Raw genomic sequence first — 25,899 nt, 5'->3', positions numbered from 1 at the left:
GGGCGACTTATTTTATATTGTTAATTTGTTTTATATTTTTAATGTATTATATTTTAATTTATGTTGTGAGCCGCCCCGAGGCTTCGGCGAATGGGGTGGCATAGAAATGTTTTAAATAAATAAATAAATAAATAAGTGAGAGGAGTGGGTGTGTGGCGAGGACCCCCCCTCCCCACTCGACCCCACTTGCCAAGGCTTGGCAGTGCCATGGGGGCACCTCGAGGAAGATCCCAATGGAGGCATGGAAGGGATCAGTGATAGCCTCTCCTCACCTTTAGTTTAGGTCTCTCCCCCCGCCATTCTGCCCTTCTGGTAAACTTTCAAGTGCTGGTGAAGCTCCTGCAGCATTCCCAGTGGCTGGTTTGGGGGCAAGGAGGGAGGGAGGGAGGGAGTGTGTGCTCCCAGGCACAAGCCAGCCTGGTGTCCCCCAACTTGGGGGCGCTGAACGTGAACATGGCTCCTTCTCTCTGTTATTGTGTTTTTCTTTTAAGACAAAAGATGTTAATGTATGAGTTGTTTTTTTCTAAACTAAAACCTCAGTATTCAGGTTTTATTGCAGTGTTGGCACTTTGTGATAAATAAGTGGGTTCTGGGTTGCAGTTTGGGCACTCGGTCTCTAAAAGGTTCACCATCACTGCTCTATAGGCTAGTGTTTCAAGGCAGGCATAGAACAATATTTCCTAGCTAGTTATTTTCAGGGGCCCCTAAAATACCTTAAGTAATAACCGTCTCCAAAGTTGGACCCACAATGAAACTTCTGCAAGAGGGTCCATCAAACTATCACTTCTGAACATCTTTTACTGTACCCCTGATGTTAATTTCCTTGATACCACTGTTTTGTTAACAGGTGACTGCCTTCCAAACTCCCAAATAGGAAACCTACTGAAACATTCACATACATCAATGTTAGCAGCTGCCACCAGGACCTCATCAGAAGATTTGTTGTATACTATCCAACCACTTCAAGACAAGTGAAAAGACAAGGCACTTCTCAGTATCATTTGCAGCATATAATTGAGGGTTTTCCCGTGGATCATAAGGGGATCTACAATATATTCTTGAGAATGATTCACAGAACACAGGCCATTGCTGGCATGTAGGAAACCACAGAACAAGAAACCCCTGTTTACTCTGGCAAATATATCTCACTAGTTTCCCGACAAGGCACAAAACTTTGTGATAGACCTAAAGGTTAACTGTGCCCGTTAATCAACATAAATAATACAGTGTGTGGGCTCAGTGGTATGATCCATCACATCCATGGCACTTATAGTATGGATGTGATGGTACAATATGGTGTACTTTATTCATCAAATGTCCATCACCAATGTACACTGGACTGTAAGGCAATGCTGCAGTGCTCACAAGTAAGACAGAAAGCATAGGAAGACTAAGAAGTCAGTAGTGATTTTACTTTCCCTGGACACAGAGTTACTCTTCCCAAGTACATTAAACCCTTAATATTTCTGGAAGTTGCCTCTGGAAACTTCCCTTGGAATTTATTTCATTCAAACAAGACTGCTGACAGTTTTAATACATCTTAGGTTCTTTCCTAAGGAACCTTCTTTGGTTACCACCCTTTCTTGGTTTGCTTGCATTTATAGCACTACCCATTCATTGAATCAGGGAATCATAGAATAGTAGAATTGAATTTGAAAGGGCCATGAAGGCCATCAGGTCCAATCCCCTGTTGTTGCAGGACACCAAGTTATACCATCTCACTCAGATGGCTGTCCAGTTTGTATCATGTGCCATTGTCAAAAATTAAGATGAAATACACATTAGACAAGAATTTTAAGGAAAGGGCAAGAAAGGGCAAACTAAGGAAAGGGCAAGAAGAAAACAAAAACGTGAAGCATCAACACCTTCTTAGGCAATCCTATGTTCTTTTATTTGTCTGTAAGTGTGCATGAGGTTGCTCTGAATTAGTGGGATTTACTTCTGGGCAGACAGATACAGGATGGCACCCTTAAGAGCATCCCAATATTTCTATTAACATTATCTTGCTGTATGCCTTAGCACAACCTGGTAGCTAGGAGTATTCTTATCTCCATATTGCAGGTAGCTGGGGCTGATAGACTGGCTTACCTACCTGTCCCAAGGTTGACCTGTTTCCCTACCCATCTTGTATACAAGCATTCACATGGATTAGGGCCAACATGGACACATTGTTTTGTGATGCCAGCATGATCATCCTATCCATCCATGGGGCCCTGGTGGGTCATAAAAGCCTCAGGCTTGTTTCTGTGTATCACTTGTCTTAAAACACCTTTGGCTTCAAAAATCCTTCAACATCTCAGTAATGTGCTTAGATGCTTCAAGAGCAACCACCACATCATGCCCCTTTTCACTTTAGATAATTGATAGCAATAATGTGTCTTTTGTGGCAGGTTAAAACTTTCACTTGGGCCTCATTTGCTCTGCTCTTGGTTTCAGTTCCAGCACACTATAATCCCTTTTGTTCCCTGGATAACCCATAAGAATGGATGGCAGCTTTGTGCCCAAGGTTATTCCTCCTCAAATTTCTTTTACAATAGCTCATTGGAGCTGAATGGCTGTAAACGAGGGCCATTCTAAGAAAACCCAGCTGTAAGTTAGCTTGTAGCTGGAATATAGAAGTGCAGATAGCTTTATGGGAATACATATGACAAGATAGCACAAATGGCATGTGGGGAAGTGAAGATGATAAAATTAGAAAGGTTTATTAATATTGTGGTTGGCATTATTCTTCCTGCTCTTTTTCCCTGGAATGGCACTAAGGATGCTTGCTCAGCAGAGTTCTTGAAAGAGTAAACTCTAAAGGATGGATGCATTTACTCCTTTCTTGGTCTTATTTCAGTTATGTGACTTTTCCATGGATGCAGCTTACGTCACGGGTCTTTTCCAGTTCAGATGTTGCATTCATTTCTTACATATGCTTAAATTTCATGTCTGGTCTTTGCATCATGCTGGTGACCCTTCTCCCTCATTTGTTAGCTATGATTTCTAAAAGAAAGGTCAGTATGAATTTTCTTGCTAAGGTACCATTTATAAAAATTCCCATGTACATTTTCACATTTTAATACACATAAAATATGCTTCAGTTGAACTGTTGACATTTTCTAGTGTATTATTTTTTTTCTTGGCACATACTGGGAGTTGCTGTGGTCCACTGAATATATAATCTGTGATGTAAAAAAATGTCAGAATACAGATTGAAGGTCGTGATAAACTGGCTGAAGTGGGTGTGAGTCATAATACTGTAATCTCTCTTCTTCTGGCAATTTGTAACCAAATACAGTGTTCTCATCTTTCTTAATACAAATTATTCTTGGCATAATTTTTTCAAGATATATCAAAACCTGGTATAAAGACAGGCCAGGTCTTTTGAGGAGAAGATGGTTATGGGAGCACCACTTGACTTTCCTTGAGGAGAACATTCCATATATGTGGGATTATAAGGGGGGAAAGGCTCATTCTTGACGTGCCACCTCCTGAACTTCTCTTGCAGGGTTCACTAAGAGAAGAGCCTCTGTGGATTCCCTAGGTTCATGAGTGGGGAAAGCCATGCTTTAGGTATTGGACCCCTGAACCCTGAAGGGTCAAAACTGGCACTTTGAATTTGGCCTGGATATGAGGCTGCTGGTTTTATCTAATTGCTCCAGGACAGTGGTGGCAGACCTAAGGCACGCGTACCGCAGTGGGCACACAGAGCCCTCTCTGTCAGCATGTGAGTCAAGTCGCCCCAGCATCGCCCCAGCAGCTGAGCATTGGATAACAGCATACACAGGGGCCATGTGCATGCTCAGAAAGGAGTAGCGGCGCCAGGCGATGATGTCACAAGCCACGACTCATTAACCATGACTTGCCCAAGCTTCTGCATGGCTGGTCAGTGCGCTGCCATATATATATATATATATATATATATATATATATATATATATATTTGCTTGGACTGGATGTGAGTTTTAATACATTTGTTTTTATTAACACAAGATTTTAGCTTTGAGTTTTCTTACGACAAATTAAAATTTAATATCTAAGATTTAGCAAAGAGATGTTTTAATTAAGAGACTGAGATTCTTTTAATGTTGTGCTGTCCCCCTGGCATATTATAATCTGCAGCATCATACTGAGTTGTTTTTTCTAAACTGAAACCCAGTATTCAGGTTTTATTGCAGTGTTGGCACTTTGCGATAAATAAGTGGGTTTTGGGTTGCCGTTTGGGCACTCGGTCTCTAAAACATTCACCATCACAGCTCTAGGACTTCATGTGTTATTTTGTAATGCTAAGAGACTTTACCAACTGTCTTCTATCTTCTTCACTTTCTTTTTAGAGTTTTCAGGGAATTTACAATATCCTCAAATGGGCCTTCATTTTTACCCCACAGTTTTGCTTAGGCCAGGGTTTAATAGTACTTGCCTATAACCAAATTAAGTTTGACCTGACAAGTAACTTTGGAAGCAATTCTTATGTGACTCCGTTTGAGCTGAATTTCTTAGACTGGATCTTCACAGAGATGGCCCTGCAGGGCACAATTCTCCTCCTGCTGCACGTTCTGTTGCATTGGGAGCTGCTCCAAAAACCAAGGTTTGTGATGATTTAGTCTGCTCTAATGAAGATTGAATATTTCTGCATAACAAATGTGTTTCCTTTTCCAAGTGTTTTTTTACTGGATCATAATTAGATTTAGCTCCAATAAACTCATGCATTTGGTTTGATTATTCTGTTTGTAAGTTCATGCAACCATTTAATGTTCAAAATGAGAATATAAAGTAGTTAAGGAATGAGAACTATGTTGTACAGTGTTATAGATCTTTAATGTTAATATTTCACCTGTGTGTAAAATCTCACTTTTTGCCCTCTTGGATAGGGTTGACAAAAGCCTCTTATAGAGGTTAAGTCAGGGAGACCCCAAGAGACTTTCAGGACATTTCTACACACCAAGAGAACATGAGGAAAGCGGACTTTTTATCTTTTGATCAGGGAAATGCCCTTAAGTTCCACTTCTCCAATACATGTTAAATATCTAATTAATATGAATGAAGGTAGAATGTGGACTGTGTACATTACTAGAGCTCCTAAGTAAGTGTGCTTTTGCTCTTCTTTACCAAATATGTAAAGATCACAGGACCCTTGAATCTTAAGTTATTTCTTCATGTTCCTGAGAAACCTGGGACAGGGATGGTGTAGTTTAGACAATAAACTCTCAAACATAAAAATGGTACACTAATCCATCCATACACAAAATTCTGTATTAACAAGGTTATGTTAGAATGTGTCTCAAGATGGTATGACCTCTGCCAAACACAGGATCTAAACCCAGATTTGGAGGAGTCAGTTTTTGTATATCCATTTCATATCAGACCAAGGCTATGTATACAGCAGGATGTCTCTGAAATTGATCAAGATTACAATCCCTTGAATGCGCTAGATCATGCTCTGGGAATCCATGGTGAATGCAACCATTCTGGAACCTTGATTTATTCTGGTTTCCAGGGTCTTTGGGCCAATAGGAGCTGTGCAAGAGTATGCCTGGAAGTCATCTAAGTAAAGTGCTTCTGTAAACAGATCTCTAGTGGATCAGATCAAGGATCCATCTAGTCCTGCCCACATAACTAACTGGATGTTTCTGGAAAGCCTACAGGAAGGTTTGTGGGCAACAGGCTTCCTTTGCTGCTACATGCATTAGGGCAGACATAGGAATAATCATGATGAACACCCAGAAATAAACGACCTTCATTTAGTCTATTCAGAAATAGACAACCTTCATTCTAAAGCTGTCTGAGTCCATGAAACATTCATTTTCCCTGCTGGTTTGGAGATCTCTGCCGAACTACCAGATGGGCAGAACTCAGGCCCTGGCCTGACTGGACACTCTCACCCATGTGGGGATTCACTATGGGATTCTTTCCACTCAGGGACTCCATCACCAGAACCTCAGTGACCCCTTCAGAAGACACACATGTAGAGCTGGAACAGAGAAGGCTTTTTGGAAGAAAAACCAGCAATGATATCCTTCTGCTGTACAATCTTAAGAAGAATTATTGGGGTTTCAGCAAGAGGAACTCTGCTGTGAAAGACATTAGCTTGGGGATACAGAGAGGAGAGGTTTTGCCTACTTCAAAATAAATACACATATTTGAACAGTATAGATACCTACTGAAACTGATCAAAGTCAGAAGTTTGTAATTTATGGGGGCAAAAACACAGAAGCATTTTTTATCACATGTTGACACTCAGCAGCTTGAAAGACTGTCCCTTCCAGGTTGCAAAGAGAGGCTGGGTGTAGGGATAGGGGAGGAATTCCATGGATGGGGAGGAATTCCATGAGTCCAGATTTCTAAGTGAAGTGCTGCCCTGCACAAATCAAGTGATATTGGCAAGCCTCTGTAGCACTTGGAATTCCTGCAGACAGAACAGATCCTTCTTAGCAGATCCTTCATGTTTTCATTTATTGGCAAGGAGGCCATTGGTTCTTCTGCATTGCTGAGACTTCCTCACATGTCCTTTAAAACACTGCAGCCACATGCCCTGTATTTACACTTGATGCTAAGCCATGGTTTATGTTAACCATATTTTGTTTTGCCAACAAGGTCCTGATCTCTGGTTTGTTTCTTCACCATCCATCAGCTTTCAGAATTATTTTGTCTTCAGGCTGCACTTGCTGGGTACCCCAATTGAGAGTGGATAGTAGCACAAATAAATCAGGAATAAGTCAGGGTTCTGGGTTCAAGACATTATTACAAGCTATGGTTGATAAAAGCCAGACTATGTAGGCCCACACAGACCTTAAGTTTGTGAATTGGACTTATGCTGGATTTTAGCCCAAAATGGGAAGAAGATTCAGAATAATTTATGCTGAAAGTGTTGTGAGATATGCTGTCCTGCCTAGATAATGGTTACATACATATCTCTATTTCTGTCAGTGCTTTGGTCTCCTGGGAGTGAACGGAGCAGGGAAAAGCACAACATTCAAGATGTTGACTGGAGGTGTGACTCCATCGGCAGGACGTGCTGTTATAAGGACTCCTCCTGGGTAAACAAACCAGAGGTTGATCAAAATAGTGTCGGTCAATGAAACTAACAATCAGAAGTGAAGAAACAGCATGCTTCCATACATTCAAATTGCAGGTTGCATAATTATTATCACAATGAATCAGTTGGTGAAAGAAAATTTGAAAAGCCAAATGATTCAAGCTGAACATTATAAAACCCTGGTAGTCCAGTTAATAGGCAGGATGGTTAGGTAGCACAGTGGAAATAGCATAGGAGGCAAGAGATCTCTGTACATAAATACTGACATAGTAAATGTCACAAGCAGTTAAATCAATATCACCTCCAAGGATGGATGAGCAATATGCAGACTTGAAGGTTACAGAATGTTTCCTTGATAACCCACCATTTCTTTGTGAACTAGAAGGGTGCATACTGAATAGAGAAGTGTTCTGCTTACACATCTTGCCTTCTGAGTCTTGGAGGCAACTAGCTCTTATTTATTTATTTATTTATTTATGAATGAATGAATGAATGAATGAATGAATGAATGAATGATCTGGCCACATTGCCTGCTAGCCAAACTTTCATGGGACTCGTACCCTTTCATAATCCTGATCTTTTCTGAATTTATCTTTGGTTTGGTAGTTTTCATGGACAGTATTGGCAGTTTCAAGATAAGTTGTCCAACAGCTGAGCCTGCTCCATCTGGCCACTTTTTTCACTGGTAACTTTTCCAAACATTGCCATGTAGCCCAGCATCCTTGAAAGCGAATTGGCTTGCTACAGCAGCCAACCTGTGTGGCAGAGCAATTCGACCTAGGAAATACAGCTCCACATCATCGGTAAATGGCTTTGGCAATTCTATAAGCTCATTAAAATATAGCTTACTCCACCTACTTGGACCAATCATTTCTTGGGCCTTTTAACCATATGAATACAGGGCCAGTCAGTGAAAGAAAGCTGTTCAATCAATTTAGCTGAATTGCCAGGGTAACTGTCTAATAAATTAAGCCTGGGATGGATAAAATGTTGACTGGAGATGTAACAGTAAATCTCTGGGTGATTTGCAGTAGATTAGAAAGGATTTCTGGGTCCCAATTCCCTAACAAGAGTTACAGCAAAAGGTTGGTCTGAATTGTATTATTAAAGTAAAGAAAACTTGGTGTGATACCAGGACTGGATTCTTGTGCAGAATGTGTACTCCATTCAATTTGGGTACCAAACACATTCCTGGACTCAGAATTCTTAATTTTTTGTCTTTTACTCTAATAGATGGATCCTAGAACTCTATTGAAAAGGTTGTGGAAGTCTGCCCACCCCAAGTGAAGAGGTTTCTATTGATTTCTGAAAACTCAGAGAATGATCCAGAAAAAAGTTTCTCTCTTAGAAGCTATTCTCTCCAAATCTCACAATTGCCCTTTCACCTTTTGGAGAGAATATTGGCAAAATATAGCATGCATGCATTGTTCTTCCCTCTGCCCTAAGTGCTATTCTCCTGTCAAGAGCACTGGAGCGGGGATGTTCCTCTGGGAGAAATCCTTTCTAACCTTTGTTGTGTGAATGTCTGCATGTCCTCCGAATAATCATGTGGAACTGGTGGCATGCTGTATAGTTTCTGTGTAGCAAGGAAATGCTGTGAATACCTTACACCAGGCATGGAACTTCAAGCAGGGGGAGGCAGATGCAGTCTATGGGGGCTCCACATCTGCCTGCAACTGCATTACTGGACACCCCCCCCCCGTCATCTTCCAGCAGATAAAAGTTGTTCTCTTATCAGTGGATTATCAGAGATAAGAGCTTTTTCTTATGAGGGAGAAGGGACAAGGCCTGGGGAGAAGGCTGATGAGTGATATAATCCCCACTTACTTCTAAGTAGATATTCTTGCCCTGGTGACTTGCGAATGGTCATGGTGTTTATACTTAGTGACCATGAAGGGGCCAGGTATATTGGATGCAGTTTGAAAGTGGTGCCAAGTGGATCAGTCCTGCTTACTTTGGGTAGATATGCAGAGGCATGTTCTGCTTACCTCTGGGTAGGTTTGAAATTAATGAGGATCCCATTTTGCCCCCCTCCTTCCATGGAGACCTTTCCCAGTTTTGGAATTTGGTTCTTGGACTTAAAAAATTTCCCACCCCTGCCTTAGAGATGCTGGTTATTGTTTTGAAACTGGGTTTTGAAATGGCCAGCATCCAGGGCTGGTTATTAATAGCAGTTTCAAAATCCTTACACAGTGGTTGTATTCAGATCCTGTCATGTTGTACTATGCAACAAAGTACATGAATAGTGGCTTATTGACCTAAGCTCATCCAGGGGTTATAACTAACAATGATTACCATAGTGTGTTACTGAAAGCTTTTCTGAGACATTTGCATCATGCCTGCTTTGATTTGAGAGCAGTCTATCTTTCCCTTAAATAATGTATTGTACAGTTGAGGAAGTCTGCTGTGGAATTCTGAGGAGCTGTCAGCAATGCATTCAAACATCGGTGCTGCAGTACACAGGCAGAGAGTCACAAAAGAGGTTAAAAGGGCATCTCTTTCCAAGAGACAGAGATGCCTTTTGGTACTGGCAACATGAAGTCACTCATATGAAGTTATTCCATTGCTGTACCTGTGATCCTTTGGAGAGTGGACTAGATTTGAACATTGAGCTCAAACCAAATCTTTTTAGAAGCTAAGGGTTTTCTGACTTTCAATTCACTTTGTTAGGTCAGAAAGGTAAGACAGCAGAACCAAAAATAATGCAGGTGCGGAAGCAAGTATGGAAGCATATTGCTTTTGTGTCACTCTGTTGAAGTCTAAGTAATCAATGGACACTGGAGGTCTTAAAGATGAAGGGTGGGCAGTCATGCAAGCCCCAGGCACAGCATTCCAGACACAATCATGCCTCTGCATCTGAACAATATCTTTAAGCATGTTTGGCTGAACATGGTTAAAACCTTGGTGCAACTGAGAATGCATGTTCATTCTGTTAAATGGCACTGCTTTTAAAAGAATCAGAATTAAATAAAAGGAGCATCTAAAAAGACATGCTGCCAATGGGGAGTCTGATCTGTCAATGTTAGCTGTATACTGTTATGGGGAATTTCATAGTACTTTTGCAACTGTGAGTGTTTCTTTGATAATCAAATTCCAGGAAGCATATTGCTGGAGATGGAACAGATGTGAGCATGCCTGGGCACTTTAGGTGCCATACTGAAGCCAGAATTTAGAAGCTGAAAAACAGCATGAAAGTTTGTTGAGTCATGGAAATGCTTCTGTTCTTCTAATCTGCCATGCAGTACAAGCTGCTCTCTCGGGGATTTTGCGTGAGCTCAGAAGGTTCTGTTATATCAGGAATGTCAGTTGGAAGTTTAAGAAAATTTTTGTGGAACTTGAAATGGTGAGGCTCCTATGTTTTTAAAGTTGCAAAACAAGCACATTCTGCTATGTTGGACAGAGATGGCTTAAATCTCATTGACCACAATAAATGCAGAAGCTTACATTCATTGCAGGAGATAGGATTGTACTCCTGATAGCCCATCAGTGTAATTCCATTGGACTTAGCTGTCAGATAGTTCTTTTTAATGTTTTCTGAGTCACTAGGAAACATTTGAAACAGGGCAGAAACCAGACCTTTCCCTCTCCTGGCAAAAAGTGTTTTCTTGAAACTGTGGTTTTAAATTGAGTGAGCAACACAGCTGTGGGCTCTGTAACCTTAAAGCATTTGGGGGTGCAACACATTAGGTCTTATTTTCAGGTAGGTCTTATTTTTTTAATGTACAAAATGTACATTTAATGTACACCCTTCTGCTTGCACTTTTCTGCTGTGCACCCTTCTGCTCTACACTTTTTTTCTGCTGTGCACGCTTCTGCTGTGCATGCCTCTGCTCTTGCACGCCTCTGCTCTGCACTCCAATTGCTGCCAAAAGCTGCATACACCGATCCTCTCCAGTGCCTGCTACTGGTACTGTCACAGGCAGCAGAGGAAGCAGAGCGGCATGAGCCAATGCTTCCTCTACAGTGCCGGCTCCTTTGACAGGCAGAATGCATTTGCTATCACTCTGCCCTTCACAGGAGCCAGGACTATAGAGGAAGTATCGGCTTAAGCTGCTCTGCATCCTCCTGCTGCGCCCTCTGCACCCCGCTGGCACTCTGCAAGTAAGCAAAAAAAGTAAGACCTATTAGCAATAATTTTTGGTAATAGGTCCTACTTTCGGGGAAGGGCTTATATTATAGGACTTACCCCGAAATAAGACTAGGTCCTATTTTCGGGGAAACATGGTACCACCCTCACAGGCTTGGGGAAAGAGGGAAAGAAAAAAGCAAAGGGAGTCCAATTTCATGGTAACTCTGGTTGTTGGGCTGTGAAGTCATCTCTGGTCCCTCTATTCGTAAGGTCATATGTTTGCATGTGTTCCTACAATGCAGACTTTTCTAACTGGAGTTTGATAGATAACTTGGAATAGAATTTATAAACTTCCAAAGTGAACAGAATTACCTCATTGTGAGAAATGAAATGTTACTGTTACTAAGTGTTAAGGGTGAAAAACAGGACTAGGACAGCATCATTGAAGTCTCTTAAGGCAAAAAAAAAAAAAAAAAGCCTGAGAATCAAAACATGTAAATGGTTGTTCTAAGAGCAATAATGTTTCTTATATAAAAAGTTCCAAAAAATACCAGAAGGGGTAAAATTGGGGGACAGTGGTAAAACTGTCACCTTCAGTAGAGGAGAGCAGACAATGGATTACTTTACAACTGGCGATAATGAGCCTGGAGAAAGGCCTGTTCTCATTGTCTCATCCTCCCCACAAGGTTTAAGAAACATTTTGGCGTCAAGAAGAATTCTCAAGGCCACTTCGGCCTGTTGACCTCTTAGAAGGTACTGAGCAAGCGTAATAAGTTTATGAATAGTAAATGACACACCTCTCATAGGTAATAGGCTCATTAGCATGAATATGGGATGTATGAGCAGGAGGGGGGAACGTATTAAGGAGTAGTATGATATAGGCGGATGGGGAAGATTGTGACTTCTTAGTAACCAGCCAATGGCAAAGCGGGGATAGTGTTGAGCATGGGGAAAGGAATGTATAAAATCTCTTGTAAGCAGTAAAAGATTGCTCTTTGTTTCTCAGACTACTGAGGCATTGAGCCAGTCTTTGCAAACGCTTTTTGTATGGAATAAACTGCTTCTACCTGCTCAGATCCTGTCTCAAGGAGTTTTAAATCTCACATCATCATAGTGGCTGAGAAGGCTAGTGTTAAGTTGTATATCTTGGTGTAATTCAATTCTAATGAAGTTGGAGTAACATTAATTATATTTTTCACCTTGCTTTTAAAAATACTACGCTAATTACCTATAAGCAAATGTAATATACAGCTATGAGCACAAAGGAATTTTTAATTGCTTCTGTGGTCTGTCTATTTATATTTCATTTTTCCACTAATGGGCTGGAATTATCTCTTTGTTAAAAACCATTCCACATGTTGTATATCTCATTTGTTTTGCTTTCTGCCATCATTGCTGCCCAGTAAAAATTACAGAACAGAGATGAATTGCTAATTAGAGCCCTTAATAAAACAAACATCAAGGTATAGAAAGAAGCTGGTTTCCAAGGTACAGCAGAAACAGTTGATAATTTACATGCACATCAATTCTGATTATGAAGCACCCTCCCTTTCTGTTGCTTTGCAACAGACTCCAAAATGGGCAATCATCCATCAAAAAGATAGTGAGTAATTTGTCAGAGTTATGCCAAGCTGAATTCTTTGGTTTTACAGAATTAGTATTAGAGTGACCCTGTATCTGTTTCAAGTCAGTCTTGGGTGCTTGCCCTCTCCTACTAAAGAGATCTCAGTGCCCCTGCCTCTGCCACTGGTCTGTGTGTGTCTTTCCCTTTCATATCCACCTTGCTGGATCAGACCAAGGACCCATCTAGTCCAGCATTCTGCTCACTCAGTAGCCAAGCGGATCCCACAGCAGGACCAGAGTGCAACAGCAGCCTCTTACCCATGGTATTTAGCAGCTGGTGCGCAAAGGCATATTGGCTTTGATACCGAAAGTTGCATGTAGCCATCAGGACCATAGCCATTAATAACCACCTTCTTCACTAATTTCTCCAGTCCCCTTTTAAAAGCCACCCAAGTATAGCACCAATGCAGTATATTTAGCCCTTAGGTCTTCCCCTGGAGGGTGGTATCCATGGATACTCATGTGTCTGGAGAATCTCTCGTGGTATCCTCTGACCTTTAAATTAAAATTTTATTTCTTAAGATGGTTTTACACCAGAAAGGTTGAATATCCCTGATTTTGGGGACCCCCACCCCCAGTTCTGCATGACTGATACAGAACCCAATATGCACAATATTGGGTTTAGGCAATCAGTTGGAAAGGAAGAAAGTAAAATTCTAGCCTAGTATTGTTGGCGAGGACTGTCCAATCTTTCTGAAGGAGTATAAAAGTTAATGTTGCCTGTGCTGGGAAAAAGAAAGAGCCTATTTAAATGTGTAATGCAGGTGGCATCATTTTGTCTTTAATTTCAATGACAGACATATAGTTCATGCTTGTTTCTAGTTGCTTATTGGCGATGGCACATCTCAGGCAAGAAATGCTCTGTGTCATCTCTGTGTTAGAAATGTGGGAGCCCGGGTTGTTACCTGTTCTGCATACAGGTATCAGTGTGAGATCACTGATGAATGGTGACTAAGTGCTTGCCAGCAGCAAGTGTTGAGGGTTTGCTCAGCAAAACTCCACATCCATTCTGTTGACAGCCTTTTGCATATTCATTTCTAAATGAGCATTTCAACTTCAACTGTAAGTTCTCTGCAAATGGATTCAGTTCCTAGTCTGGTGTTATTCCTGTGATTAGTGCAAGTGTCTAGGTTCATTGAACCTAGAAATGTGGTTTTTTACTTGATTTGAAGAGTTATGCCTTCCATTTTCATTGAATGGTTCTCAGGGTGGTTTACAAGAGGTTGTGATAATGCAATGCTTCTCTCTCTCTTACACACACACACGTGCCAGTACAACAGGGCTGCTGAGACAGTGGTTCTGCCAGGTCAATTAGGATGCCAAGGTATCCCGATACTTTTCTATGTGTGCCATATAACACCATTTCCTTTTAAGTAAGTGTGAATCAAGTGTTTGGCTCCAGGATTGCTCTAATGACTCTTAGGATGGACTCTCTGAGAGGGCAGTGTAAGGCCTCCCAGCAAAGATGGCAGGAGAATATGCCTGTGCAGCTGCTGCGGGACAAAGGGAGTGTACGCAACAGGAACCACTGCCCACCTTCTCCTCAGCGGCTCACTTTGAGGGGCCCTTTTCAGAGCCAAGCATTGGCAGGGAGGTGGTAGTGGAAAGCACAGGCAATCTCTAGTGCCAGGCATTTGGGCTAGGTGAGCCCTGCAGAGAGCTGCTCTGGACACTCCCTCCCTGCGGTTTTCTGCCCCAGGAAGGGAGTAGTCAGCGTAGCCTCACCAAGACCGAGGCAAGGCATATGGTGGACGGAGGCAGCGACGGCTGCTCCGGAGAGCTGTGACACCTGCTTTTCAGTTATCAGGGCAGCAGAGCTCCCCCAGCACCTACCCTGTACCTCACGCTGAAACGCACAGGGTTTTGCAGCGGCACTGGGATTGGTGGCAGGCAAGCAAGAGGAGTGCGGCTCACCTCCCCTACTGGGGGGGGCTGGCCCTGTCGTCCGATTCCCCAGTCACCTGGTTCCAAGAAGTCAGTAGAGCTTCAGAGCGGGGTGAAGCAGAGGAACATGAGAGGCTGCTTCTTGCAGAGTCAGGCCCGTGGTTGGCAGCAGCTCTCCAGGGATCAGGCAGGGTCCTTTCCTAGCCCTGCCTGGGGATGCCAGAACTCGATCCGGGGCCTTCTGCATGCAAAGCAGTGTTCAACCAGTGTGCCATGCTCCCTCCCCACTGGGTGCGGCTCTGCCAGCACCATTTGTGATGCTCTGTCCCTTCATTTCATGTTTTCATTCTGGGAGCTGCTGTTCCAGCACCGAGATTGGCAGAGCTGGGTCATTATTCTAACGCTGTGCTGGTCAGCTTTTCATCTAATATCTCTGGCTGTTCCTCTACATTTGATATTTCTGAGTAAAACCAAAATTTAAACTGCCAGTTTATGTAAATGATGCCCACATAAGCAAGGAGCTCCCAAAGATACTGCTGGCCTTAAAAAAACACACTTAAATCTGATGATGGCATGCTTCAAATAAGATCTGAAATAAATTCTCTCATATGTATTTATTTTTAAAGAGCAGTCTTTGAGTCAAACATTAGATCAAGAACTTAATCTTAATTTTCTTTCTTTGATCAATGGATTTAGTCTTTCAGCAAATATCCCCTAAATCATTACCATCATGTTATCCCTACAAATTAATTTAGGAATTGAAAGGCTACCTTACCTCTATTCAGAGAAAGGGAGAGAGGTAGGTACTTTCTGATTTGTTTCTTAAAAGGTTACTGTTTTTGTGGATTGGATGAGTTCCCATTTGACATCTTTTCAAACATTTGGATAATTGTAATTCAGCACATGAAATCCACAATTACTTCTCTTCAGTCTTTTAAAAGAGAAGCAAATACTTTTTTATCTCCTTCCCTTGATAATTTAAAATGTATAGGCTGAGGGAAATAATTTCTTTCTAAATGGTGAATGACAAACACAACCTTATTGATGATGATATAGCAATGCACAAATGTTAGTGAAGAAAAGCAGAACATTAGTACATAGCATGAGAGCTGTTTTCCTCTCCAATCACACATCTTTACTTATAGTTGATTGATTTGGGGAAGGCAAGAGCAGAGCTTTTTTGTAAATTCAAGGGCTAGATTAGGTAGTTGGAATAAATAGGATGCATTTACTGTCATTATATGTAATGACCCACCATTGCAATCAAGACTGCTTCTTTGCAATGAATTCTATTTAAAGAAACTCTGTACAGCTACAAAATTGTGTTCAGAGATATACAAGGATGTTCAATGTAAGAAGAAATGTATTGGACAGTATCTATTTAAGCTTTCAGCAGCCTTAGGTTCAATTTTTGTCTAATATTGGCAATTCATTTCAGCCACAGGATGCCTAGGGAACCAGAAGGGTGGTGAACAAGGGGATGGATTGCCCAAGACTGCAGCCTGGGGTAGGTGGGAACAAGTGCTCTGTAGCTCTGTGGTTTACCCATTTGGAGATACAGAAGCAGGTCCATTCCAGAGTTCCTAACCTGCTTGACTCTCATGGGAATCAACAGGACTTAGTCCTGTAGAACTGCAGGCTTAGAAGGAGCACAGAATTGAATGGAAGGCAGAATAGGCCAAGCCCAGGAAATTGACCCTTAAGGGACAGAGAGAAGAAACCTAGTTACTGTGGGAACCAGAGAAGAGACAAAAGTCTACCATGCTTCTGAGGTTGAACGGGGAGCTGGAGATAGCACATATAAGTGAAGCTGGCAAGAAGGTTAGAAGTCAGTTCAAGTGATGCAAATCAGAAGGAAGAATCCCAGATGGAGGACGGCAGAGGACCTGGGTTTGGAGCTGATCTAAAAATAAGAAGGGGCTGGAAGCTGCACTGGAAAAGGACGAGGCTGAATAGAAGGAAATTGCCTTATTCCTAGAGCCCGGCTTGAGTAGGGAAATGTTTAGCTTAGACAAAGATGAATGTGTATTTATGTGTTAATTGGACTTGAGTCCTGCCTTCCACAGGAATGATGCTCCTCATTGCTCATCCAAAGCTGCTTTCATCTCTTTGGCATAAAGAGCTTCCCTCCTCCCCATCCCGCCTTATATGCCTGATATTTAAATTGCAGCATAAATATAAATATTACTGTGATCACCTGACTAAATCAAGGTTTTCTTTTGTACTTTGAATCAGTGCACACAGGCACTCAGGCATCCCCATCCTGCTGCTGTATGTTGGGTAATGCAACCCGACTTACAGGACCGCTGATTGTGCTGGCCACAGGTAATGGGAGCTGTAGGCCAAAACATCTGGAGGGGAAGGAAACAGGCTGGGGAAGGCTACACTACCATGTCAGTACGGTTCTGGAACTAAGATAGAGTAATTTAGAACCACAGAATCTGGGGAGAAATCTGAATGGGAAGAATTCTACATACATTTTTTAATGTTGCATTCTACATGGAGTGCTGATGTTCTTATGTTTATACTTCCTTAAACCAAGACTCATGCTTTTTCTTCTAAACAGGTGTGAAATGGATATATCACCTGCTGGTTCTGAGGGCATTCTCATTGGCTACTGTCCACAACAGGATGCTCTAGATGACCTTCTGACTGGTTGGGAACATCTCTGCTATTACTGCCTTCTACATGGGATTCCCCAGCAATTTATTCATAATGTGGGTCTAAGCTGTGGGTTTGCTCTGAAATCAACAGATTGAAGCTATGTCATTAAGCATCCGAAAAAAAAACAAGCACACATGCCCCAAACAATTTCTTGTTCTGGTTAGAATCCCTAAATACCAGCCATTTGTCTTCACATGTATTTTTCTTGAAAAGCAAACCATGCTTATCTGTTTATAGGGATTACTTAGCTCTTACCTTTAGGGGAGGTAATGGAGTGTAAAGCCAAGGTTAGAGCATCATCAGGATTGCAAATAGAGAAAGACTAAAGTTGGCTGTTGTGTTGAGAAAGCAGCTTCACACAAATGACTTCAGATGCTGCATCAAGACTGGGTGCCAGAAAAGTAAATTAATTTATTTTGACATTCAGGTCCTATAGAGCAGAACTTCATTATATCAAGGGATTGCTTTATCAAGACAAGACTCATGGAAAAACCACTAATTAAAATTGGCAGTGGGAATTTATGCCCCCCACCCCAGTTGTTCATTGTTGTAATTTTGCTTTTTGTTTAATATTGGCAACCAGTGATCTGAGCAACAGAACTGCATCCTGTGAGGCCACCAGCTTTGGGATCTGAGAACTCCAGATTAGGAATGTGTGTATCCCATCCTCCTGCTTTTTACTGTCCGGGGTTTTTTCTGCCCTACATTTTGCACCTCTTATTTCCCAGTTAAACTTGGAGAATATCTGACTTTGCTTAAATTTGTGCATGCGTTTCTTTTCCTTATAAGTGACTGGGAGTTATTAGCAAATTTGGGCACTTCCAGACATGGTTTTTATCCAACAGTTAGTTTGCTTCATTTATGGAATTCTACTGGTGGGGTACAATAAACATCATCAGTTTTTTACTTCTCCCACACCATTTCTTTTATTTTCTGTTCTTACCAGAAAAAAAAAAAATCTGTTAAGGCAGAGAAAGTAGAAGGGGTCTATAATGCCTACTGGTAGCACTAAAAGCCTTTAACTGGAAATACCTGCTGCACATTGACTACATTCAAGAAACATTTTGTGCTGTGATATAATCAGTGCATGTATTGCTGAGGTACAATCTGAGTGCAATAATGGACTATGCAGTGAAAATTGCCACAGGCTGCATATGCAGCAGTCGGAACACAGACAAATGGAAGATCACTAGCACGTTGGAACTACTAATGAAACTAGACCGGGAAATTCAGAATCCAAAGCCCTGGGAGAAATTCAGATGGAGCAATGGTGTTAGAAACCTTATTTCAGATTCCGTTACAGTCTGCCCATGTCTACCATGCCCAGGCTTCATAATCTACCAGGTTCTCCCCTAGATCCCTGGCTCTTCTAATGGTATCAGCATAGTATTCATCACTCATCAGTGCCAGTTTCTCCACATAACAACACTATGAGATAAATTAGGCTGAAAGAACATCACTGGTCAAAGTTGCCTAGTCAGCGTCATAGCTGAGTGGAGATTTGAACCCAGGTCTCAACAGTTTTAGTCCAGCATTCTAGCACTACATCTTGCTGGCCACACCTTGCCAACCAGGTTCTGCCTTTCCTGACTTCACCCATTGTCTCTGCCCTGTGGCCCATGTTAAATCTAGTTTTGAAATCAGAAATTGGCAGGCTTAATTATAGAACTGCAGATATGCAAAATATATTTTATTGGTCTGAAGTGATAAATGGTTATTCTGTTGAAAACAATTAATCTCTGCAATAATTGCTTGCCAATGTAAAGTCGCCTTTGTGGGGTTAGTTTTTTTGCACGGTGCTTTGTACTTTCAAGCAGCAATGGAATATTAGACTTGAAAATGGCTGTTAGTGTGGAAGAAAATTATTTCAAGTTAACTGTTTATTCCATCAGGAAAACACTGTTAAATATGCATAAATCATGCATATAACTCAGTGTTTGTTTTTTTTAGGGTGTTTCTTTCTGGTTTTGGTCCTAAATGTAATTTGAAATAGGAGTTTAATTAGGCAAGAAATGAACTCCTGGAGGTCTATAAAATGTTTATTAACCTTTTCATTGCTCTCAAGCAGAACAGAGGACAGTGCATTTCATAATGCAGTTGCCAAATTCTTGGCAAAGCGTCTCTAGCTAATGCATATGACTAGGGTTGCCACCAAAGTGTCACATAAAGTGAATGGAGGAATTCCATCTTGTGTGAAGGAACAGGGAAGAATATGATGGAAGCCAAGAGTTTCAGAAGGATGAGCGAAGTGTCTGGTGGGGGCTTGCCACCATATTTCAGTTAAACACATGAGGCCAACACATGCTGCGTTTAATATTGTTGGTCTGTCGAGTCCAATATTGTCTTTTCCAACTGGCATCAACCAGAAGATGGTGTTGCTTTTCCACTGCTTGAGATCTAGATCACTTCACTAGGATATTCTCCAAGCCCAACTAATCAAAATATTTGGTCAGTGCTTCTGACCAGGATTGGCCTTTCTGTGATGTAATCACTACTCATGAGCAAAAGCAGAGTTCAGAGAGTGCACTTGCGAGGATTCTGGAGTCATGCAAGCATTTCCCTGCCTCTGAGTGAAGCACTTACCATCTAGCTTTATAAAAGGGAAGCTTCATCTAAAACAGAGCTCTCCTATTCTGTGGCCCTTTTCAGCATGCAGCTCCCTTGCTAAAGGAACTGCACTGGCTGGCTATTCACTACTGGGCCAGATTTAAATTTCTAGTACCAGTGTGCAAAGCCCTGAACAACTTGACGCTTGAGTTCATTTACCAACCTACCCCGTCACTGAAGTCATCAGAGGACATTCTCCAGGTGGCTCTGCATGAACCCATGACCCAAATGGAGTTCAGCAGAAGAGTCATCAATGTGATAGACCCATTTCCCTGGAATTTCCTTTGAAGGTCAGGCCAGCACCAGCACGATTCTGCTTTTGGTGCCTGATCCTTGTTCTGGATGCCATTATTGTTGATCACCCATAGTTTTAATGCTATCTTTTTCATTTATTGTTTTTATTATTTTACCTGTTTTTGCTTTAGTCTGTTCACCACTTTGGAATCTGCTTAGATATGGAACATTAGGCAAGTACAATAGATAGACAGACAGACAGACAGACAGACAGACAGACAGATAGTGCAGTCCTTTTAGTTCAACACCTGATTCATCCATTTCTTTTCTATGACTTTAGTGTGTCCCTGAATAACTTGTGTAGGGCTGATATAGAGGGTGGCATTCTGTTATGATCGTGTGCTTGCAGGAGTGCCCATTCACATAATGGGGCTTTCATGTGAAAAATAATCCCAATTACTGGAATGGGGCAGTTCCTGCACTCTGAATGTGAGTTAATACAGTCAAAATGCTGACGGCATCCATCATACAATGAGTCACCAAAGATCATTACCCCCAGCACATCCCAATTTAGCACCTTTTTTTTCCTTCTGAGGTGGCAAGTGATAATATTCCATCTAGACTCATCTTCTGGTGAGTGATGTTAGCAATTTTAAAGATACAGGTAATCAAGCACATAATTGCATGTATCACATGAATCAAGCAATGTGTGAACTCATCCTGCATGCTTATCTTTGAGGGAAAAATACTCTCTTTGCTAGCAGAGGTTAACAGTAGTTGCTAGTCATGATGACTACATTTACCTCCAGTGCCAGATGCAGTAGGATTCTCAATACAAGTTTCTGGGGAACACCAATGGGAAGATGTTATGGTGCTCATGTCCTGCATATGTGCTTCTACAGGTATTAAGAGGACAACTGCAAGAATGGGATGCCAGACTAGACAGGTCTTTGATCTGAACCAGCATGGTGGTACTTACCTTCTTAGATCTTTTCAGAATTCCAGCAGGGATTGTATAGAAAATGTTGGTGTCTCCAGCCATATCTTTGGGTATTTTATTGCCTGCAACAGCAACCAGAAATTGCTATCAGGCTCAGCTCCCCATACAAAGAGGTGTTACTTCACTATCAGTGTGGCACATCAAAGACTTAAAAAAGGAATTTACTAAATCTAGTATAAGTCTCCTTATGGAAGCTCCAAAAGGAAGTTCTTCCATGAGTATTTACTTTTTAAATTGTGATGAAATGCTGGAGCGAATGCTACTCTTGTTTGCCTGCTACTTTTTTCACTCTTTCCCTCCAACATTTATTGTATAGAGAGCACTCCACATTCTCAGTGTTCTCAGTCTCATGGAGGCCCACTTGTTCAGTCGTCTCCCCATTTTAGTAAGAAGGCATTCATGGAGAATAACTGACAGTGGCTCTTAGTCACGATGTGGTATTTGTTGTTGTTGCTGTTAGTCACGAAGTCGGGTCCGACCCATTGCGACCAAATGGACAACATTCCTCCAGGCCTTCCTGTCCTCACCATCCCCCAGAGTCCACTTAAGCTCACACCAACTGCTTCATTGACACCATCTAGCCACCTCATTCTCTGCCATCCCCTTCTTTTGCTGTCAGTTGTTCCCAGCATTAGGCTCTTCTTCAGGGAGTCCTTCTCATTAGGTGGCCAAAGTATTTGAGTTTCATCTTCAGGATCTGGCCTTCTAAAGAGCAGTCAGGGTTGATCTCCGCTAAGACTGACTGGTTTGATCTCCATGCAGTCCAAGGGACTCGCAGGAGTCTCCTCCAGCAGCACAATTCAAAGGCCTCAATTCTACGGTGCTCAGCCTTTCTTATGGCTCAACTTTCACAGTCATACATTGCAACTGGGAAAACCATAGCCTTGACTATAAGCACTTGTGTTGGCAGGGTGATGTCTCTACTTTTTAGTATGCTGTCTAGATTTGCTATAGTTTCCTCCCAAGGAGCAAGCGTCTTTTAATTTCTTGGCTGCAGTCACTGAAAATAAAATCTGTCACTGCCTCCATTTCTTCCCCATATATTTGCCAGGAAGTGATAGGACCAGATGCCATGATCTTAGTTTTCTGTTGCATCTTGACCTGCATATAAGTTTTTGAGGAGACAAATAAGATGGTCTGGTACTCCCATCTCTTTAAGAACTTGCCACAGTTTGTTGTGATCCACACAATCAAAGGCTTTTGCACATTCGATGAAGCAGAAAGAAATGTTTTGCTGGAACTCCCTAGCTTTCTCCATGATCTGGCATATGTTGGCAATTTGATCTCTAGTTCCTCTCCCTCTTTGAAACCCTGCCTGTACTTCTGGTAGTTCTTGGTTCACATACTGCTGGAACCTACCTTGTAGGATTTTGAGCATAACTTTGCTAGCACGTGAAATGAGTGCAATGGTGCGGTAGTTTGAACATTTTTGGCATTGCCCTTCTTTGGAATTGGAATGTAAACTGACCTTTTTCAATCCTGTGGCCACTGTTGAGTTTTCCAAATTTGCTGGCATATTGTGTGTAGCACTTTTACTGCATCGTCTTTTAGGATTTTGAATAGCTCAGCTGGAATATTGTCTCCTCCACTAGCTTTGTTGTTGCTCAGACTTCCTAAGAGCCCATTTGACGTCACATTCCAGGATGTCTGGCTCGAGGTCAGTGACCACCCCATCGTGGTTATCAGGGATGGTAAGCTCTTTCTTCTATAGTTCTTCTGTGTAATCTTGCCACCTCTTCTTAATCTCTTCTGCTTCTGTTAGTTCCCTGCCATTCTTGTCCTTTATCATGCCCATCTTTGCATGAAATGTTCCCTTCATATCTCCAATTGTCTTGAAGAGATCTCTGGTCCTCCCTATTGTTTTCTTCTATTTCTTTGCACTGTTCAGTTAAGAAGGCATTCTTATCTCTTCTGGCTGTTCTCTGGAATTCTGCATTCCATTGGGTGTTTCTTTCTTTCTCCCTTGCCTTTCACTTCCCTTCTTTCCTCAGCTATTTGTAAAGCTTCCTCAGACAGCCATTTTGCTTTCTTGCATTTTTTTTTTCTTTGGGATGGTTTTAGTTGCTGCCTCTTCTACAATGTTGCGAACCTCCATCCATAGTTCTTCGGGCACTCTGTCTATCAGATCTAATTCCTTAAATCTATTTGTCACCTCTACTGTATATTCATCAGGGATATGATTTAGGTCATATCTGAGTGGCCTAGTGCTTTTCCCTACTTTCTTCATTTAAAGCCTAAATTTTGCAACAAGAAGCTCATGATCTGAGCCACAGTCGGCTCCTGGTCTTGTTTTTACTGACAGTATAGAGCTTCTCCATCTTTGGCTGCAGAGCACACAGTCAATCTGATTTCTGTCTTGACCGTCTGGTGATGTCCATGTGTAGAGTCGTCTCTTGGGTTGTTGGAAAAGAGTGTTTGCTATGACCATTGTATTCTCTTGACAAAATTCTACCAGGCTGTGCCCTGCTTCATTTTGTACTCCAAGGCCAAACTTGCCTGTTATTCCGGTTATCTTTTGGCTTCCTACTTTAGCATTCCAATCCCCCATGATGATAAGGACATCATTTTTTGGTTTTAATTCTAGAAGGTGTTGTAGGCCTTCATAGCACTGGTCAACTTCAGTCTCTTCAGCACCAGTGGTTGGGGCATAGACTTGGACTATTGTGATGTCGAATGGTTTGCCTTGGATTCGAACTGAGATCATTCTGTCATTTTGGAGATTGTATCCCAGTACTGCTTTTCCTTCTCTTTTATTGACTATGAAGGCTATTCCATTTCTTCTGAGGGATTCTTGCCTGCAGTAGTATACCTGATCATCATCTGAATTAAATTCACCCATTCCTGTCCATTTTAGTTCACTGATTCCTAAGATGTCGATATTCAGTCTTGTCATCTCTTGTTTGACCACGTCCAGCTTGCCTTGATTCATGGATCTTACATTCCAAGTTCCTATGGAGTATAGATCTTTGCAGCATTGGACTCTCCTTTCACCACCAGATATATCAACAACTGAGTGTCCTTTCGGCTTTGACCCAGTTGCTTCATTCTTTCTGGCACTATTAGTACTAGCCCTCTGCTCTTCCCCAGTAGCATAGTGGACACCTTCTGACCTGAGGACTGGAGGGTAGCATCAGTGGACTGGAGGGTAGCATCAGTGGTCCCAATTTTCAAAAAGGGTAGTAGAAGGGACATGGGGAATTACAGACCTGTTAGCCTTACTTCCATTGCAGGAAAAACAATGGAAAGGCTCATAATAGAGAGAGGTAGTGATGTTAGATAGGGAAGGGAGGCTGACAGCCACACAACACGGCTTCCACAAAATCAGGTCCTGCCAGACAAACCTTGTGGAATTCTATGACAAGGTTTCAAGATGGCTAGATGGAGGGGATGCAGTGGATGTGGTATTCCTGGATTTCAGCAAGGCCTTTGACAAAGTGCCCCATGATATCCTGGTGGAGAAACTGAGGAGTTTTGGGATACACTAAAGCACTGTCCGGTGGATTAGGGCATGGTTGACTGACCAAAAGCAGAGGGTAACCATTAGTGGGGAATCATCGGGATGGCGGCCAGTGACAAGCGGGGTCCCCCAGGGCTCTGTCCTGGGGCCTCTCCTGTTTAATCTTTTCATTAATGACATGGAAGAAGGGGTGAACAGTCTGCTCATCAAATTCGCAGATGACACTAAAACTGAAGCAGAGGCCACAACTGAGGAGCAGGTACTCCAGATCCAAAATGATCTGGACAGACTATGGAAGTGGGCAGGAGACAACAGGATGGCGTTCAATGTGGATAAGTGCAAGGTCTTGCACTTAGGGCATAGGCATGGCTGTCATAAGTACAGGTTAGGTGACAAGTGGCTGGAGAGCAGCACTTGTGAAAGGGACCTTGGGGTACTGGTTGACTGCAGGCTAAACATGAGTCAGCAGTGTGATGCAGTGGTCAAGAGGGCGAATGCCACCCTTGGTTGCATAGCCAGAAGTGTGCCTTCTAGATTGAGACAGGTATTACTACCACTCTATACAACTCTGGTGCGCCCGCAACTGGAGTATTGTGCTCAATTTTGAGCCCCTCATTACAGGAAGGATATAGCCAGGTTGGAGTCAGTGCAGCGTAGGGCCACAAGGTTGGTGGCCAGTTTGCAGGGGATGCCGTATGAGGCGAGACTGAGGGAACTGGGTCTCTTCAGCTTGGAGAAGAGGAGCCTCAGAGGGGATCTGTTGGCGACATACAGGTATGTGAGGGGATGTCACATGGAGGTGGGTAGAGACCTGTTCTTCCCTGCAGAGGAAGGCAGGACCTGCTCCAACAGAGCAAAGCTCAGGGAACCAAGGTTCCATTTGGATGCCAGGAAGCACTTCCTGACAGTTAGGACTTCGAGGGTATGGAATGGGCTTCCATGAGAGGTCGTTGAGGCCCCATCGGTGTGGGTGTTCAAAGATAGGCTGGACATGAACATGGTGGGCATGTCGTGAGCGGAGCCAGCTAGTGCCAGAGGTCAGACTAGATGGTCTGGGAGACCCCTTCTGACTCGCTCTGTTTCTATGTTTCTAGGTCATTGGTTTGTTAGCTAGCTTCTCCTGCAATTAGGGCAAACCAGGCCATTTCCTTCTGGCACCCTTTTTGATAGCTAGTCTTTCACACACTTTAAAGAGACTGTTAGCAGAATGCTGTTGTAATCTCACCCTAAGTTATAAATGGAGTAATCACAAATGGATCCAAACCCAAATTTTAAAACTTTTATATTCAGAAGCATTTAGAAAATAAACAATCCATGTTAGCATTGTTCAAAGGAAAAGTTAG

General features: G+C 42.2%; 1 protein-coding gene across 1 annotated transcript in view; it reads left to right on the top strand.

Annotated features, from left to right (window-relative positions):
- ABCA13 (ATP binding cassette subfamily A member 13) overlaps nucleotides 1–25,899 on the top strand; it is a 197,985-nt gene that overhangs the window by 145,876 nt on the left and 26,210 nt on the right. The window contains 5 exon segments of the mRNA XM_044419119.1: nucleotides 2,840–2,996; nucleotides 4,317–4,570; nucleotides 5,902–6,091; nucleotides 6,910–7,019; nucleotides 17,161–17,311. Coding sequence (XP_044275054.1) covers nucleotides 2,840–2,996; nucleotides 4,317–4,570; nucleotides 5,902–6,091; nucleotides 6,910–7,019; nucleotides 17,161–17,311 — 862 coding nt within the window.

Source organism: Varanus komodoensis, unplaced genomic scaffold, assembly GCF_004798865.1.
Source record: "Varanus komodoensis strain SLA01 unplaced genomic scaffold, ASM479886v1 scaffold10, whole genome shotgun sequence".
Taxonomy (NCBI): Eukaryota; Metazoa; Chordata; class Lepidosauria; order Squamata; family Varanidae; genus Varanus; species Varanus komodoensis.
This window is presented reverse-complemented; position numbering and strand designations above follow the sequence as displayed.